The sequence below is a fragment of the Camelus dromedarius genome, chromosome 11, assembly GCF_036321535.1.
Source record: "Camelus dromedarius isolate mCamDro1 chromosome 11, mCamDro1.pat, whole genome shotgun sequence".
Lineage (NCBI taxonomy): Eukaryota > Metazoa > Chordata > Mammalia > Artiodactyla > Camelidae > Camelus > Camelus dromedarius.
This window is the reverse complement of record NC_087446.1, coordinates 10,004,436-10,022,298: the sequence shown is the minus strand read 5'-3', so window position 1 is coordinate 10,022,298 and position 17,863 is coordinate 10,004,436. Positions and strand designations below refer to the sequence as shown.

General features: G+C 48.2%; 1 protein-coding gene across 1 annotated transcript; it reads right to left on the bottom strand.

The window, feature by feature from the left end:
• Positions 1–3,489: 3,489 nt before the first annotated feature.
• Positions 3,490–17,223, bottom strand: EIF3D (eukaryotic translation initiation factor 3 subunit D). Its single transcript, XM_010998984.2, has 15 exons — positions 16,758–17,223; positions 14,240–14,372; positions 13,916–13,961; positions 12,912–13,048; positions 11,752–11,837; positions 11,249–11,321; positions 10,194–10,306; positions 9,269–9,401; positions 8,627–8,774; positions 7,750–7,880; positions 6,935–7,020; positions 6,715–6,844; positions 4,541–4,683; positions 4,069–4,352; positions 3,490–3,628 (listed from the first exon to the last, which is right to left on the bottom strand). The coding sequence occupies exons 2-15, from the start codon at positions 14,360–14,362 to the stop codon at positions 3,615–3,617; spliced, it is 1,647 nt and encodes a 548-aa protein (XP_010997286.1). The 5' UTR covers positions 14,363–14,372; positions 16,758–17,223; the 3' UTR covers positions 3,490–3,614.
• Between the last annotated feature and the right edge of the window lie 640 nt (positions 17,224–17,863).

Below are 17,863 nucleotides of genomic sequence, written 5' to 3'. Positions count from 1 at the left end.
CAGTCGATTTGGGAAGATAATCCTAGCTGTTACACTTCATTAATGTAGCCAAAGACTAGTTGGTTACCCACTGGAAACCAGGTTGGGGAAGCCAGGACAGATAAACCAATTAACAAGTGTTCGCTACAGTGACTCAGTATTGTTTACCAAATAACTGTACATGAGTGACTTAATCTTCCATCAAGCAGAAGAGGAATGCCAGGATTGTTTCCAATGTAATGTAGCCGACTGTCCTAATGGAATTTAGAGGTGATTTCCTTAAGACCACACAGTTAAAAAGTAGAGTGTGGAATTAAAACTCCCCCTTTAACTCCAAATTATGAACTCTTTCCAAGTTTTTTTAAAAAATTGATTCATGAATCATGTTTTATGTGCTTGGTGTTGAAAAATTGTCTAAGGAAGAAACAGGATTTTATTTGAGCCAACCTGAGGATTATAAATCGGGAGACACTCGTTTAGAAAGCTCTGAGGATTGTTCCAAAGAGGTAAGGAAAGGAGGTCAGTATATATGTGCTTTTGATGAAGGGGTACGTGCGATCGAGCAGCCTTCTCGTGGGGAACAGATATCTTTGTCGTTTTAGTGCTTCTTAAGTGTGGGAAGATGCAAGAAACTGGGTTTGTAACATTTCCTCCTGAAAATATCTGAGGGCCAGTTCTGCCAGCTTCCATAGAACACAAAATGCCTCATCCAAGTCCCCATCCTGAATTCTTTTCAGGGTGTGTTGTAGGGGTGTATTGTAGGTGACTGCAGGGGCTAATGACTTGATTGTTGTAGAACTGGATGGTGGGTTACATTCTTTATTTTACAATCCCTTCCCTTTCGGTCTTAATTTCAACTAATGTTTGGGAGGCCTTTTGTGACCGATTTGTCCTACAGCGCGAAGAATGCTCATTCTCAGGCAGGTCAGGCAAGGATTTCCTTGATAGGTCACTTGATGTGCTATTACTGGACTAGGCCCTATTAGCAGCAGCGAAGAGCCTCTGGCCCATGTCTTACTAGTCTGTTATAGTTCAGGAAATGGTTCCCTCTTGTTGCTTCTTCCCCTATCTAGTTACTGATCTCCTAGAACTATGTATGTGGTCAATCATTTCAAGTTGCCTAGTCATCATTTTTTTGTTGTTGTTGTTGGCTCTGTCACACATTTGATAATGCAGGAAACAGTAATCTTATAAAACAGGCAGGAGACAAGTAATACAGCTAGTAACATTAATAAGTAAGTTATTAAGCTAAGAACTTCCATTAGGTGCAGCCCAGTATCTCCTCAGTTCATGACTAGTCTGTTATATACTGGCCTTGTACATGAAGTTCACCAAAGATGTCTGCATGGACAAGGTGAGTGGTGGGTCATCGTGACCCCTTACAGGATTAAGAAATGAATGTTATCTTCTAAGGAGTTATGTGGCTGGCACATTTATAGTTGAGCAGGTATCGCTGCCATTGGGGAGGTCTGGTTAAAACATAATGCAGATGTATGATACACACTATAGGGAGGGAGGGTTTTATGTTGAAATCTTCCTAATCTTGCCTTAAAATGTCAATTTTTATTTCATCATTAGTAATGTAAACAAAGTGGCTAAACACAGTGTAAAGACACTTAAACACAAAGCCACTGCTCACGCACAGCAACGGTGTTGCTTAAGTAGAGGCAACATGGAGAATGACAGGATGACCCTGACCTGCCGTTCAAGTGAACGGGATGACCGGGGCTGGCTTCCCAGACGTGGGATGTGGATCCTGCATGAGATTTACATGGGTAGGACATTGTGTATTTATGAGGAAGGTACAGGAAAACTCGAGGGGTAGTTAAGTAGTCCAGCGAGATGAGATGGGGCTGAGGGTTCTGGTGGGAAGGCAGCCATGCTTAATGTGGAAAGAACCCTCTGACCTTCCAGCTTTGCATGGCAGAAGCTTCTTTTCATTAAAAATCACCCCTGGGACCTCTCCTGAGGTCTTCCTTGAGCTCTCAGACCTAAGTACCCCCTAAGGAATGCCATTTATCTGTCTCTTTCATAGCCTGTATCAGCACCAGAGAAAAGCTCCATTAGAGCAGAAGTGATCTTCACTCTAGTGCCCTTGGGGCTTTCATTCACCACTATGACATGTAGGAGGCTCTTAGTAATTTGTTGAATCAACACTGAAACTAGACAAAAGTGCCTAACCAAAAACGAAGTAGGGAGGTCTACTTCTTAAAGGTTGAGAAGATTATGAGAATGGGTGCAGGCAAATAATTAAGAACTTAAAAACAGTTGCTCGTCTTATTTTGCATTGGGAAATCATGGCTGGTAAATTACAGTGGGGCCTTCAGACTAGGCTCAGCCTGGATTGTAGGCAGCAGGTTTTATGATCAGGGCTATTTGCAGCAATCAACTTGGTGGCCCCAGGCAAGAACAGATAAAAGTAGGGGATAGATGAAAGAAATGAATCATGTGGAGGTTGACACAAGATGTTTTGGGAGAATGAGCCTGAAATTAACTTCCACTTGCCCACCTGCTCCAACTAACCCTGCTGGATTGCACCCTGGGTGTGCAAGAGGCAGCCTGGGGAGGACCAGCTCAACCTTGAAACCCTGTGACCCTTGTCACACTACTTTAATGGGAAATTTCTAACACTTCATCTACACTGAAAACTTATCAAGAACAGTTTATGCTCCATTTTCCTAGTAATGCTAACAACAAAGTCCAATAAATTTTTGCTTGTTTTCTGAGGCTCAGTTATTTTAGATAAAATTGTAACTTTAGGAATGTTCCTCGAGCTGAACCAGTTTCCTCTTCTGTACAATGGTATCACTTCCACCAGCATTACAATTCTGTCAGGGCCAGATGAGGTATTTGTAAAAACTGAGTGCAATAACCTGGCAGGGTAATTACTTCACAGTGTCAAGAACAGGACACTGTACACATGTAAAAAGTTTATACATCCTAAACATCTGGAGCTCCGAATTGTGCATGACAGTCTTTGAGGGTGCCATCCTGAGAGTCCATCACCAGCCCAAGCCAAACAATTTATAAACCACTACAGTCACCACCCAGTAGAATGTCCATCAGAATCTTCTGGGGCCATCTCCTTCATCAGCAGCAACCCCAGCCCAACCTTCAAAGACAGCCCTGCCTCACCCTTCACCAGTGATGTGTGTCTCTAAGGGCAACAGCTGGGCCGGGCACACAGCCAGCAGGTACCCTTGCCAGGGGAATGGGTTTCTTGTGAGGACCTCACAATGGACATCAGTTCCCAGGAAAGGGTACTTTCAAGGGATTCCAAGAACAGGAAAACCTAGGGCATTCACTGTGACAGGTTAAAACTCCTAATGCTCAAGAACAAAGGATGGCACAACATTGTAAACTGACTCTACTTCAATTAAAAAAATGGGGGGGAGGGACAAAGGATGGGGCGAGATTATGAACCCCACAGACTCTGCTGTCTCTCACTCTCCCAATGGCTACCTGGAGAAGGAAGGGGCTGGCAGTCATGACGTAGGCACGGGATGAAGGTAAGAGACTAAACAGACTGATGCTTTATTCCAACTGTCAGCTTCAGAGAGTGAGAATCAGATAAACGTTCCACTAAGCATCCAAGGCCCTGCTATGCAAACTCCAGCTCCGTATCACCATCTGGCTTAAGTTTCTTCCTCTGAAAGATACAAAAGCCATGTCAAACTGGTGGAGCTGGTGAATTGCTTATGATTTTCAACACCTCCCCTCAGAAGTTAAACCTTACAGGTCCTTGTAGGACTAACAGGCATTTCCTTTAGTCACCAACTGGTGAAGCAGGCAAGGGAAAGCTCACAGGCCGCGTAACTAACCTGGAGCATGCTCCTCCCTCAGACACTGGCTAACATCGGGGACCCCACTGCTCCTTCCGCACCCTGGCCTCTACAGGACCACTCTCCTCAACCCCTGCATGCAATCTAAAGGCTCCTGAAGCAGCTCGTGGAGCCAGACTGAATGCTAGTGATGTCCCAGGGAATTCTCAAGCAGCTTTATATCGAGGTTGGAAGACTGGGCTACAGAGCTCTGTCCCCAGCCAGCCCACTGCTCACTCCAGACCCTGGAGTGAGGCTTACTACAAACCTTCTTCTTCCTCTTCCTCCTCCTCCTCCTCCTCGTTGTCCTCATCCGAGCTGAAGGTGCCGTCGGGCAGGCTATAGACGCGGATGACCTGCTTGTTGGGGTCCTTGAGGATGAGGTACTTGCCCTCCTCCAGCTTCATGCAGATGTCGATGACGCAGCGCAGGATGCCCCAGGCATTCTCCACGCTCAGGTTGATCTGGCTGGCAAACTCGTTGGGCTTGAACTGCTGGGTGCCCAGGATGACGTGGCGTGAGGAGTCTTTCACGTGGTACCGGGACACATAACTATCGGGGGGAAAGGGGTATTACGGTGGGGGCAGGCCGGCCCAGAGCCCCGGGCCGAGTATCAGTGAAACGGTGACATGTGGCCTGATGCGCGTCCCAAGGGAAAGGGGAAAGGGCAAGCCCTCCTCTCCCGACCCGCAGACCCCCCCTTTCAAGATCGGCTCCCAGGTCGCGGCCAGGAGTCTCACCCAAGCTTGAGGTACTCGGACCCGGCCAGCAAAGCACAGCAGGTCCACCGGGCCAACTTGTAGCTGTTGTTCTTCAGCTCGGTGGCAATGACGGCCCCCCGCTGAGAATCCAGCTTCTGACGCCAGTCCACGCCGTTGCAGTGCTGCAGAGGGAAGGCCCCCGTTACGAAAGTGAAGGCAGCCCCGTACTGCCTGGGGCCTGCCGCCTCCTCTGGCAGAGAAGACACTCCCTCGTGGGCTTGGCTGGGGCGCGGCGAGCCCGCAGGCAGATCAAGGGTGCGACTTATGGTTTAAGAGGCGGAGACTCGGTGTCCCCCACCCTGGCACTGCCTGCCCTGTGGCAGGCACTCAATGAACTGCAACTGCTTTCCTCAAGAGAGCTCACCAGGACCAGGGTGCACACACGCCCACATGAGTTAAAAACAAGTGCCGTACAAATGGTGGAGGCGAGTATTTACTCCGTGGGTGTGGAGAGGAAGGGCTTCACACAGGAAGTCAGAAGCTCACCCGTGGAGAACACTGGCAGAAGCTGGAGTGGGGGTGACCCAAGAGGCATGGAGGGAAAGACGGGCGGGCTTAGCCTGGGTGGGGTGGAGGCCCCGCAGAGGAGAGGAGGGCAGAGTCAGACGCCGGGCATGTGCACATATACGGACAAAGCAGGGGACCCCAAAGACCGTCTTCTCCAACCACCTCTTCTACAGATGTGGGAACTCGGACTCAGAGTGAAGTGACTAGTTGAAGGGCACCTGGTTCACTGCAACCCTGGCCTAAAAGAAATACCAGGGTTCCTCTTATTAGGAAGTTAGGTCCAAGCCACTAAGGAGTAGTATTGTGGCAGATGTCTCTGTGTTTCCTTCAAAAAGGAAAGCTATCTGGCAGCAGCCTTGTGAGTTTGCTCTGGCATTTTAAGAGCCTTTCCTCAAATCTGTACTTCATGAAGGGAGGGAGGAAGGAGTTGGGGAGGTCAGTTAAGTGACAAATGCAAAATAACAGGCAGAACAAGTAGGGTCCTGATGTCTGTGGGACCCAGAACTGAGCGAGAAGACAGGCTGCGCCTGACAGCAAAATGAGTGCAAAAGAGGGGGAGTCAGAGATGTTGGAGGCTCTGAGCCTAAAAGAGCGGGAGAGAAAAAGCTGATGAACGGACAAGCCAGAGGTAATGACAAACATGGACATTGGAAGGACAAGGTTGTTTAGGAAAACAAACAAAACCAAGCAACAATGGAATGGGAGTCACAGTAGATTTTGGGAATTATTTTTAGAGTTCAAGAAGGAGGCTTGGAGTTGGCAGAATTCTAAGATGCCCCCCAGTGACCCTTGCTCTTGTGGAATCTACTATCCTGGAGTCCAGGTGGAACCTGTGACTATGATGAAATACCCACAATCATGCTACCTCACATCAAAAATGATACTGCAGATGGAATTACAGTCCCTTAAGATAGGGAGACCACTAGGGTGGGCCTCCCCTAACCACGCGGGTCAGACATCGGCTCTCTGAGGGCCTAGCACAACGGCCCCTGTGCTCCGTCTCACAGGGCCCTCGTTCAACACAGCCTTGGCGTCGAGCTGCCCTTCCCACTGAGCACCCTTTCTTCTACACAGCAGCACCCAGGAGCACTGCCAGCCATTTCAAATTCAGGCAGGCCCGTGCAGTTTCAGAAAACAGCCCAACCATCATGGCGCAGCAGCTTGAGAGAGAACAGAAGGTGGAGGAAAAATGAAGAAAGCACATTTCGTTCAAGATGCTTCCTGAAGAGCTAAATCTGAGCTAATCTGAGAATCTCTGAGTTCAGTAAGGGAAGGAGTTGGAAAAGGGGCATCAGCAGGTTGAAGACGCAGGAGTGGCTGCAGTGAAAGAACAGGTCAAAAAGAGCTGCCCGGCTTCCAGGAAAGCTGCCCACGCAGATCCTAAGGAGAGACCACAGTCACGCCTGCAGAGAACGGGAGCCGGTGGCAGGGCGGGATGGAACAGAGACTGAAAGCACTGGGAGAAGGCAGTTACCCTCACACACAATCCCTTTCTCAGTGAGGACCTCAGTGGGGGAAAATCCCAGAAGACAAAAGAAAAAAAATCTTGGTAGCTCTCCAAGTAATGAGAGGGGAAAGATTCCACGCTGGTTCTGAGTGCCAGCCCGTGATGCAGTGCCCGCGGCGGGCGCCGGAGGCGCGCTCACCCTGGAGTCCCATTCGTTGAGGGTCTTGATGTTGATGAAGGACACCTCGCCGTTGGCTCCGGTCATGACGCCGTCGTGCTCACAGCGGACGATGAGGTCGATGTCGTCTCCAAGCTTCCACCTGCGGTAGCTGCAGTAAAGGAGGAACCCCTGGTCACCCGAGATCCTGGATGTCAGACACACCACCCACAAGGGGCGGGGCACCAGAGACGTGACCTACCGGTACGCAACAGAGGCGATCTCACTCTTATCCATGTCGTCCTCCACAAACGGGTTTGGGTTGGGGAAGTTGTACCTTTCCTTCCCCTGCAAAAATGACAAGGTGTCATGAGACAGCACCAAGTCGCCGCCAAGGCAGTCAGCCAGGCCCCGCAGCTCTGCTTAGTCACAGCCCTGGCCACGTCCCTGGTGCCTTTGAGGGGGCTCCGAGCTCACTGTGCGCCCGTTTACCCTTTCCGAGCACAGGCAGGCACCCGTGAATCACAACCAGTGTCACAGCGAGCGTTTACCCTGTGCTTCCATTTGTCGACCACATGCTTTATCTACCTCACTTAACCGCGCCCTTCCTGTTCTGGTTTTCTCCACAGCATGCGGCCATTTGTCACAACACACATGTATTTAGGGCTTATTGTCTTTCCTCTTCTGTTACAATGAAGCTTCCTAAGGGCAAGAACCGTGTTTGGCTGGCTGCTGTATCCCCAGCTCCTTAACAGTGTATCTGTATTGGACACAACAGTGTATCTGTCAAATAACTGAAGAAACCATCACAGTGTATCTGTGAGACCAGTATTACTAGTTTTCTAATTTTACAGAGAAGAAACATGCCGGACACGGCAAGCTAAACAGTGGTGGACCTTGGGTTCAGAGCCAGGCAGTATGACCTCAAAGCCCAAACTTGGATCTCCTCTGTGACAGGCAGGGACCCCATCTGTCTTGCCCCCCTCCTCCACCAGAGCTGACGACACAGCAGAGGCTCAATAAACAGTAGCTGCAGTTAACAAAACACAACATGCGCCTGGCCGCCGCGGCGCTCACCATCCTCAGGCATTGCTGGGAGAAGTTGTGGTTGATGTAGGTCGCTTCCATGGCCAGGTTGCGGGGCGAGTTGAAGGAGTTACCTTCGTCCTGAGGGGGCTCGTTGGCCGTCTCACTCACCGTGAGGAGGTCTGCAAAAGCAGTGGCACGGTCACCCACCCAGGAAACAGAGGGTCACCGAGGACGTGCACGGCCCCTTGGGGAGACGTGGCGATCCAAACAACACAGGCCTTTCCTCCAAAGAACCGCCAGCTGCTAACAGGGGTCTCCCGAGCGCGGGACACACTGGGGAGGGAGCGGGGAGCGCTCCTGGGTAACTTTAGATACTAAGATTAAATTCACTTGCAATCACGTTGGAAGAACGCTATCCCTTTTCGCTCTTTTTGGATTCTTCAAGAGAATGATTTTATTAGCTTTTCAACAAAGGCAAGGAATGTAATCACATTGTTTGGCTTCACTCTTATTTTTGAGTGACTGGCTTTCGCTCACGGTGTCTGTGCACATGCACGTGTACATGGGATAAGACATGCATATGCATTTCTCCTTTCTAAGTACACGGATGAAAAAAAGGCATCATTTAAAGAAAAACATTAAGAACTAAAGGTGGTATGGAGATGGCAGAAGGCAGGAAAATGCTATTCAAATGAGTAACAACCAGAAGCATGGTGTTGGGGCGCTGTGAGGACTCAAGATGCTGATGCCCTGACAAGGTCTGCAGTGACAGTCCCTTCTCATGTCTTTGAGGAGGCTGGGGATTCTGACAAGGCTGTCAATGCCCGTGAGGACACACCATCTTCCACCTATCCTCTACCCCAGGGAATTATTCTGGACCGACAAGAACACTCAGCGCATGTGTTTTCCCAGACAAGCTTCTTACCAAAGTCAGAGTTGTCCCTCTTGTCAAAGAAGAGCTTGGACCCGACTCTCTGGACGACAATGTCCCAGGAATACACAGAGCGGGTGCAGCTCATCAGTGTGGCCAGAATGGCATCTGTGGCAAACACATTCCCCTGAGTTTTTGCCAGCTGCAAAGAAGACAAGAGAAAGCTGTGAGGCCCATTTACAGGAGGGAGGACACCTCTGTAAGGAGCCCTCTGGTTGTCTGAGTAAGGCTGCAGCAAGCAAGCTAGCGAGCCCAGGATCCGGGGAAGCGCAGCTCACCAAGCGCCCGCTACACCCCAGGAGAGCACTGCACAACATTTTCATCCTCACCGTGAGGCCGTAAGCACATTTACCCCAAATTACAGATGAGAAAACTAAGGCCCCAGAGGTGAAGCTGGGAAGCATGGTGGAGCTGGGATCTGGGACAGCTTCACTCAGTACCAACACTTCCAGTCTGGCCGGTTACAGTGCCTTCATTTTCATCTAATCCTAAGTCGATTTAGAAGAGTCTTATCTACAGGGGCTTCCAAGGCCCAACCGACTCACGTACATCCCCGCGCCCCCTTCTCTCTCTGAGGCCTCAGCCGTGAAGGCCAGCAGCACCCATGCGGGCGGGTGAGGGGCAGGGGACGCCCACCTTCCGGATGACGGGGTCGTCTGTGGTGGTGACGGTGTGGAAGATGCGCTTGATGCTCCGTAGCGGCTTCTCGCTCCTCGTGGTGATGCGGTCGAAGGCTTTGTCGTAGTACTCCAGGGCCCCGCAGCACTCGCTGAGGGGAGAGCGGGCAAGTCATGCTCGTGAGGGGCAAGACCCCTACTCCTTTTCTGCTAAGTCATGGAATCCGAGTCTTTCCCAAAGGTCGAGAGAGATGAAAGCAGCCTCTGACTCGACTCCCACTGCTTGCTCAGGTCCCTGTCCCCTTGGCTCCTGATGCGGCTCCACAGAACAGTGAGAACACAACCAATTTGGCTCAAGCTCCCTATTTTAAAGACTGGGAGACTGAGGCCAAGACAGGGAGAGGAGCAGTTACAAGCCCCCAGCAGGGGCACCGAGTCTAGTGTGGGGCTCTAGCTTCCCCTAAGTTACTTCCACCCACAGGCCCTTTGAGGTAAGGAGCTCTCTGAAGTGTCAGGAAGAGCCCTGCCTTTCTTCAAGAACTGCTGACTTTCTCTTTCTGCCCAAAGAGCTACAGAACTTAGCTTTCTCTTTTGCTCAGAATTTCAGGAAGCAGAAAGAAATCTGGAGTTTAATATCAGCAAATTTCTTTCTGCTTTCTTCCCTTTCTCTTTCTGCCAAAGAGTTCTACAACTTAACTTAATTTTTCTTTTGCTGACAATGCCAGGAAGTTGAGAGCTGAAGTTTAATATCAGTGAACTTCTTTCTGCTTTTCCCCACTTCACACTGATGTTTTAAAACGCATCTGTTAAGACTGGGCAAGGCCTTTTGAGTTAAGTGGCTTCAAATCCTTTTTGGAAATACTAGGGCTTAGGAAACAGTCATCACCCGCTGGTCCACACACACAGACAGGAGTGCGGTGGAGGGAGTAAAGGCCGCCACCTACATGTCCTGTGGCTCTGACACCTCCAGGTAGCGCATCTTCATTAACTGAGGAAAATCCATCTCCTCTTTCACCTCCCAGTCACTGCGGACCTCCACTGAAGAGTCTCGGGGTTTCTGCCAGAGAAAACCATCGGAGGGAAAAAATTACAGCCAGTGCAAACCATAAGCAAAAGGCAGGTTAACAGCATGAAGAGTTATATTCACTAAATATATCCTGAACATTTACTGCGTGCTGGCTCTTTTCTAACAGAGTCCCTGACTCTTAGGAGCTCACAATCTAGAAGAGGACTGAAGGGACAAAGGTTCAGAAACAAATGGGAATTCTATTCCTTGGTAATGAAGTCATCCCGGAAACATCAACTCTTTTGTATTTCTGTTTTATGGAGGAGGTGTAACAGGTCCTTTATATCGCTCCCAGGGTATTAGCTATTTATTCTTACTGCTACAGCAATCATGCCCAGCAAAATGTAACTTCCACAACTGTAACTTCACTCTTACAGAGGTCTTCTCCTCTCACAGTGTCCACACACACACTTGTACAGGAACGTTCAGAGCAGCATCATTTACAATAGCAAAAAGAAAAAGCCACCCCGATGTCTGTCAACAGGTGAACGGAGAAACAAAATGTGGTATACCCAGACAATGGAATTTGGCAATGAAAGGAATGAAGTGCTGACGCACGCTCCAACATGGATGAACCTTGAAAACACGAGGCTCAGTGAAAGGAGCCAGTCACAAAGACCAACTGTTATCATTCCATCTATATGAAATGTCCAGGCAGGCAAATCCATAGACAGAAAACAGATGACGGGTAGCCTAATGCTGGGGAGAACAGGGACTGACGGGTACAGGGAACGGGGCTTCTTTTTAGAGCGATGAGTGTGTTCTGAAGTTGACTGCAGTAATGGCTACCGTGCTCTGTGAATACACTAAAACTGGACTGTACACTTTAAATGGGTGAATTGTGTAGCATGTGAATGACACCTCAAAAAGCTGTTATAAAACCAAACAAATTAAATGAAATTCCTGGACAGAATTCTGGTATGCATACACTACCTGTGATTTTTGGTCCCATTTCTGCCTCACTCCAAATTGTTTCTGGAACTTTTTCTGCAATCGTATGCGTTCTCTGGAAAGACAGGAAAAGCACATGGTTTTACCTGATCACTGATCAGCTATACCTTGTTCTACATATAGAACCCAGCCAGGTCTGCTCTCCTGCACAGCTCCAGGGGCTCACAAGACCCAGTGTGAATGGCCCCCCTGGAGTTGTGCCACAGCAGACCTGAGCCTAGGCAAGCTCCAGAATCTCTTCCTATCTGCCTCTGTTTCCCCTCAGTGCACATGCCCACTGCAAACAGTTTCCTGCTCATGCTCTCTGCCACGAATGGCCCTTGGAGAACGACACCAGGGCAGAATCAGTGGCTTAACTGGCTCTAGGAAGGCTTTCTGTTTTTTTGCAATGGTGGGGAAGATGACTATTCTCCTGTTTTGGCCTAGTGATATCAGAGTAGTCAGTCCTGGAAGGATAACTTGTTCCAGAAGGATGGGCACCTCACCTCTCCTTCTGCTTGGCGCTCTTAGGCAGGGTCTGCAGGTTGAATTGAACCATGTTCCGTCGATCTTTGTCTCTGCGGAGGTTCCGCTGGGAATTAGGAAAAAACATTCATGTTAAAATCTTGGAGATCTGACTTACAATTGGCAGTGCCTAATGGGAGGTCATTACCACAAGTTTAGGATGCAAAAGCCAAGGTGCACATTTTGCGTTGTGCTTTTATAGAGTCAACATCTGGGGGTTTTAGTTGAGTAAGTAGAGGCATACCTCAGAGGTATTTTGGGTTTGGTTCCAGACCACTGCAATAAAGTGAACATCGCAATGCAGCAGGTCACACAAATGTCTTGGGCATGTAAGTTACGCTATACACGTAGTTTATACTATACTGTAGTCCATTAAGTGTGCAATACCATCATGTGTAAAAAAACCAATGTACAACCTTAATTAAAAGATACTTTATTGCTAAAAAATGTTAACCATCATCTGAGCCTTCAGTGAGTTGTAGGAGTAACATCAAAGATCACTGACCATAGCTCACCATCACAAACAACAATAATGAGAAGTTTGAGATATTGTTGAGAATTACTAAAATGTGACACAGGGACACGAAGTGAGCAAACGCTGTTGGAAAAACAGCACCAGAAGACTTGCTCGAAGCAGGGTTGCCACAAACCTTCAATTTGTGAAAAATGCAGTATCTGTGAAGCGCAGTAAAATGAGGTTATGTTTGTACTTGGAATTAGCTTAGACTTATATTCACACACACATTTTTTATTGAAGTAGGTTTACTGGCTCTTATTAGAGCTATTCAGTTTGCCTCTTTATGTAATAAGGTACAGCCCAACAGGACCATCTACTTAATAAATCTTGCACACAGCAATTAAGTGAGGCAATAGACCAAAACGCACCTTTTCATCCAGCACAAACATCCATTCTTAGCACAGATGTCCTGGTCAACAGAAATCTAAACTGTTAAACTCATCCCCAGACTCATCCCCAGATCCAGTACCCATTTACTTTGGCATAATTTGTCACTGAACAGCTACTTGGGATTCACTATAAGACCCACGGTAACATGCTTTCCTCTCATCAGTACTCACACAGTAGCATTTTTAGCAGCAGCGGACAGCCCCTAGATAGTCAGACTGCTGGCTCTTGGCCTACCTGTGCAAATCGCATCCGATTCCGCTGGTAGGCAGTCTTCTGTGTGCGCACCGTATCCACCAGCTGGAAACTAGTTTCATCTTCCTCATGGAAGTAAGCATACTGACTTCCACCTCCAAACTGAGAGGAGTACTTATCTGGAGGCAAAAGTGACAGTGTGTAACAACCCCACCCACAGACTTTACAAACACATAGTGGTCTAAAGCCTTACTATTTATAAAGTGTGGTCTCAGGACCCACCTCATTGGCTGGGAGCATCTCAGACATACAGACTCACAGCCTCACCCCAGCCCACTGAGGCAGAATCAGCATTTTAATAAGATCCCCAGATGATTCATACGCATATTCAAAAGTCTGAAAAGCTCTGGTCCAAAGAACTTCCTAAGACAGAGTCTGAGGAACTCAAGACAAGTCCATTCAACTCTGCCCTATTCTACAAGAATGAGTTAAAATGTACTCTCAGGAGAGGCAAGTACGCAGTATAAGCATCATCACTGCCACCTTCTGGCGCCCAAGGCAGACATGTCTAATGGGCTACATTTTACCTCGCCAACCTCAGACTCAGCCAGTCTTAACATGGTACTCCAGGGGGCCACCTCTAGCTGTCTCAGCTGGCACAGAGGTAAAATCCAATCTCCTGTTCCAGGATCTTAAAACCAGGAGTTTTAAAACTGGGATCCATTGACTGGCCTCACAGATACAAGCAGTCCCAAATCATGAAATGCAAAATGGGAATGTGTTCAACAGACTTGTAAAAGGGGCCATGGCTTCCCAAAAGTTGGGGGAAAAAATCCCACTATAATAGGTCAAACCTCTTTAATGACAATCCAACTTGGAGGCTACTTCCAAAAATATGTGAATAGTTTCCAGAGTCCAGAATACGCCCGTAAAAACTATGAATTATCAGCATTTTGCTCCGATTCTAGAATGATTTCAGGGGGAGGTTACTAGAAGTAACAATCCCCCAAGGCCCTGATCCAAGCAGTCAGGGGGAGAACACTTACTTGTGTACCTCTTATCTTGGTACGTGGCACCCGTCCAGTCTGCAACCTAGTAAGAACAATAAGGAAAGACAGGGAAGGGAGCGTAGGTCAACCAGGCAAGTTTCTGCTGACCCAGAACCCACCTCTCCTCCAAAGTAAGGACACAGTGTGAAGAAGAACCAGGAGCACTGGCTCATGATGGCTCTGTAAGAGCTCAGCTCTTCTACGACCACTGGAAGTACCCAGAGCTTGTAACCCTTATGCTTTTGAGAGAATAAAACCGAAATGAACTCAGAGTAGCAGCCACAGCTTAAAAGACTCAGACCCCCGCGGACAAGCAAGTACCTTTCCTAGCCGATCTCCTTTGCTGAATGGCTGGTAGGGCATATCCCGAAACTGCTCAGGAACTGCACAAGGACCCCAGCCCGAGGGGTTGTCCTGGATCACGGGTGTCATAAACTTTGCCATCTTCTAAAACCTTAAAAAATACAAATAATATAGGTAGCTCCACAAAGAAAAGCCTGAAGGTTTAAAAAAAAAAAAAAGGCTTCCATTTGAGGATAAGCTAAGACATAAATTATAAAATTAAAAAAGCAACACACAAAATGGAACCATCAACTGTTGAGCTACTCCCAACTTAATGTTTTCTTGTAAACAATGTTGTGACTATTTGGACTCAGAAGACTGCTAACCAAACTGATTTATCATGTTTCATTGATTTTTTTTCCCACTGTAGTATCTTTGAAATGAGTTTGCACCTTATGCTTGATGGGGTGTCATCTCTTAATTGGCAACTTTTTTTCTTAGTATTATATGAAATAATTGTGCTTCTTAAATTCAGCGGTGTCTCAGATTTGATGAAATGTAGTAACTTTATTCCAAGTGTAATAACCATGTTCTAGTTCTCATAAACACCTTCACCAAGGTGTACAATATTTTACTTCCCTAAACCTCTCTTCATTTGTAAAATAAGTAAGATCCTGGTTTTGCTTCTATCAGTGGCTCACTATGAAAGCTGTAGTAGTTAACATATGTGGAAATGCTTCCACTGTAAAATGCCATGATTAACACTCAGTCTTGCAAAAATACATTTACACACAGTGCTGAGAAAAAACAAGACTCCATGAGTAAATCCCGAAATTCAACTTTCCTGTCATCCTTCCACTTTTTTGTCATCAATGCAAATCCTTATGCAGAGCAAGTGGACACAGAGGCAAGCAAAAGGCCCACGAGAAGGCTGAGGAGACCACCAGAAACCTTAGGTCATAAAAGGGGGCCATGCAGCCAATGTTCATAAATGTTAGGAGTACCAGGCATGTTCTCAGTGCTTCCCCTGCATAAATTAACTCCTCCCAACAATCCTGAGGTAGGGCCAGTATTATCCCCACTCTCCAGATAAGAATACTGAGACAAAGAGAAATCAAGACATTGCCCAAAGTCGCAACACCAACGGATGAAAGATTTGAATCCAGGTAAACTGGTTCCACAGTCCACAGTTAGGACTCCTCTCAGGAGAGTAAAAACCAGGGGCTGCAGACAGATGTTCACCTGACAGTTCCTATGAAAAATGTATGCATTTATCATCCAGGGTAATCCTCTGAAAATGCTCAGCAGTTGAGTTCCCAGGGGAAACTTCATGACACAAATATTGTTGGAGTCTGGAGAGCAATCAAAGAGTACAGGGTACTAAATTTAGTAAACTCTTTTCATTGCTCCATGGTAAGGAGACTAAGACTTCCTACAGAGATGACACTTGGGTGACAGCAACAGGGAATAAATCTGGGAGCTCCATCCTCCAACTTGAACTTAAGTTACAACACAAGAAGAGGCCTGAGGGAAGGGCTGGTGGTCTCAAAGCAATTCACATTTATCAAGCTCCTACAACGTGTCAGATGCAACACAACTAACACCTCCTCACCCCTATTTTAGAGATAACAATGTGTAGTTCAGCCAAATCAAGCAGTTGATCTGTCCATCATTTAAAAGTAGATTTGATTTCCAGGGTTGTTCTGCCCGAAATCCAACACTCTTCCTATTATTTTATAGCTGGGCAGCAGCCTGAAAAGATCTGGGATTTCGGACCATATGTGACAACATGGTAAGACATCTCAAAACACACAAAAATCTACTTGTTCTGTCAGAGATGGAGGGAAACAGGCCCAAGGCTTGACATACATTTCTCGGGGTGGAGGAGGACGACGATGGGGGCGGGGTGGGGGGAGGAAGTCACCTGGTTTCAATGTAAAATAAGAGTGAGTAGAATGGAACCAGTTGGAGAAACTTTAAGTTAAAACGGAGTGACAGCTGTACTGGCTACGGGGGCAGTCTCAGGAGCCTTGTGGCTGGCAGGCCATGGTACTATGTACATTATCGTGGCTACTGCAGATCATATACCATCTATTCCTGGGGGGCGTTGAGAGTTTCAGATCAGAGATCAATCTACTCCATCCCAGTCTTCCATTTCACAGAAAAGGAAAGGAAACATTTGGATCGTGAACTCCGCCGAGCAGGGACGGCCACCGCTCATCCCGGCGCCCCCAATATCTCACTCGCAGAAACTCAAGGAGCCGTGGACCACTTTAAAGACCCTAAGCCTCAGCTGGGTTAAGTGACATGATCACATATGCCCAGCCTGTGGGCGCTAAGCGGAGTCCAGGGCCAGGGAATCTCAGCCACAGTGCTGTACCGGAACCCGCACGGGTTAGGACCCGGGCCGCGAAGGCAGATTATTGCCCCGCCCAGCGGAGGGACCGCGGCGGCAGGAGGGGGCGTACGGCGGTCTCTTCCGGTACGCGCCCGAAGGCCAGGCCCAGGACAAGCCAGCCCCAGAGGTCCGCGGAACGCTACGGAACACGCCGCTCACCTGCAACGGCCGTAGCCGGTCCCGATGGCGAGAGATAGTCGGGGCCGGGGACCGCGCCAAAGCCTGCACTCCGAGAAACCGGGAAAAGAAGAAAGATGCGCGCGCAACGACCGGCGCCGTAAACACGACCGGCGCTGTCGTAAACTGCTCTCCAGCTTCCTTCCGGTTCGGCAACCGAACGCACGAGTCGTAAAGCGAAGGCACGCCCGGAAACTCGTCACTGTTCTTTCCGAGGGGCTGTCCTTGTTAGCCTGCGAAGCTGCAAGACTCCAGAGGATGTTTATAGTTACGTCATGGGGCATCCGGCGACGCTCAGAGAGGGCGTTTAGGTTTCTTGAAACGTGGCGGCCGTGCAATCGGAGCTGGAGGCGGAGAGTGGCTGACAGCCCCTCTGTGTCCCACAGTGCCTCGCGGGCCACTTCGGCCCCTCTGTATCCCACAATGACCGGAGGCTCCTGCCTTTTTTAAACGATCGTGTAGGTTGAGTCTCACCACTAGGGGGAGGTCGAGTGCCTCAAGCAGGTTTCGTCCTTACTCCGCGTTCTTTCACGGTTTCCGAAACTGAGGTCCAGAGGTGCAAAGTGACCTGTGTGGTTTAGACTCCTACTGTAAGGGGTGGCTGCCAGGGTTCAAACCATACTTCAACAGTTTTCAGATTTTATTGTTTGACAGAGATTTCTGGATCGCTGACATGAAAAATGCAGATTCCGGGTCTCACTACCACAGATTGTTACTCAAGCCTGTCTAAGCCGGAGCCCAGGAACGTGCATTTTAATTAGCAGAAGTGGCGGCTTAGGGACCACTTTTCCTGCAAAGGCAATGGTGCTGTCCTTTTTGAAACCCCCAGCCTACGGAGTTTGTGCTAGAGTGTTATAGGGGAATTCAAAAACTTTGAAAGAGAATCTGAGCACCCCATTTTTATTTAAACGTCAGATCCTTTTCCACCAGGCCTACCAGGTTTATCAGTCTCCCAGCGTGTCTCTTTTTATTGGAAAATTTATGTACTGTTAGATCTGATATCTATTCTTGGCTCTGCCACTTACTAGCTGTGTAGCCTTCATATCTCTGGGCCTCAGTTTCCTTACCTGTAAATAGGAGATAATAAT

Coding starts and splice junctions, on each gene's coding strand:
- EIF3D (XM_010998984.2), bottom strand. CDS start 14,362: ATGGCAAAGTTTATGACACCCGTGATCCAGGACAACCCCTCGGGCTGG. Junction 9,402..10,193: donor GTGTCAGAGCCACAGGACAT/GTAGGTGGCGGC, acceptor CTCTCCCCTCAG/CGAGTGCTGCGGGGCCCTGG. Junction 8,775..9,268: donor ACGACCCCGTCATCCGGAAG/GTGGGCGTCCCC, acceptor TCTTCTTTGCAG/CTGGCAAAAACTCAGGGGAA.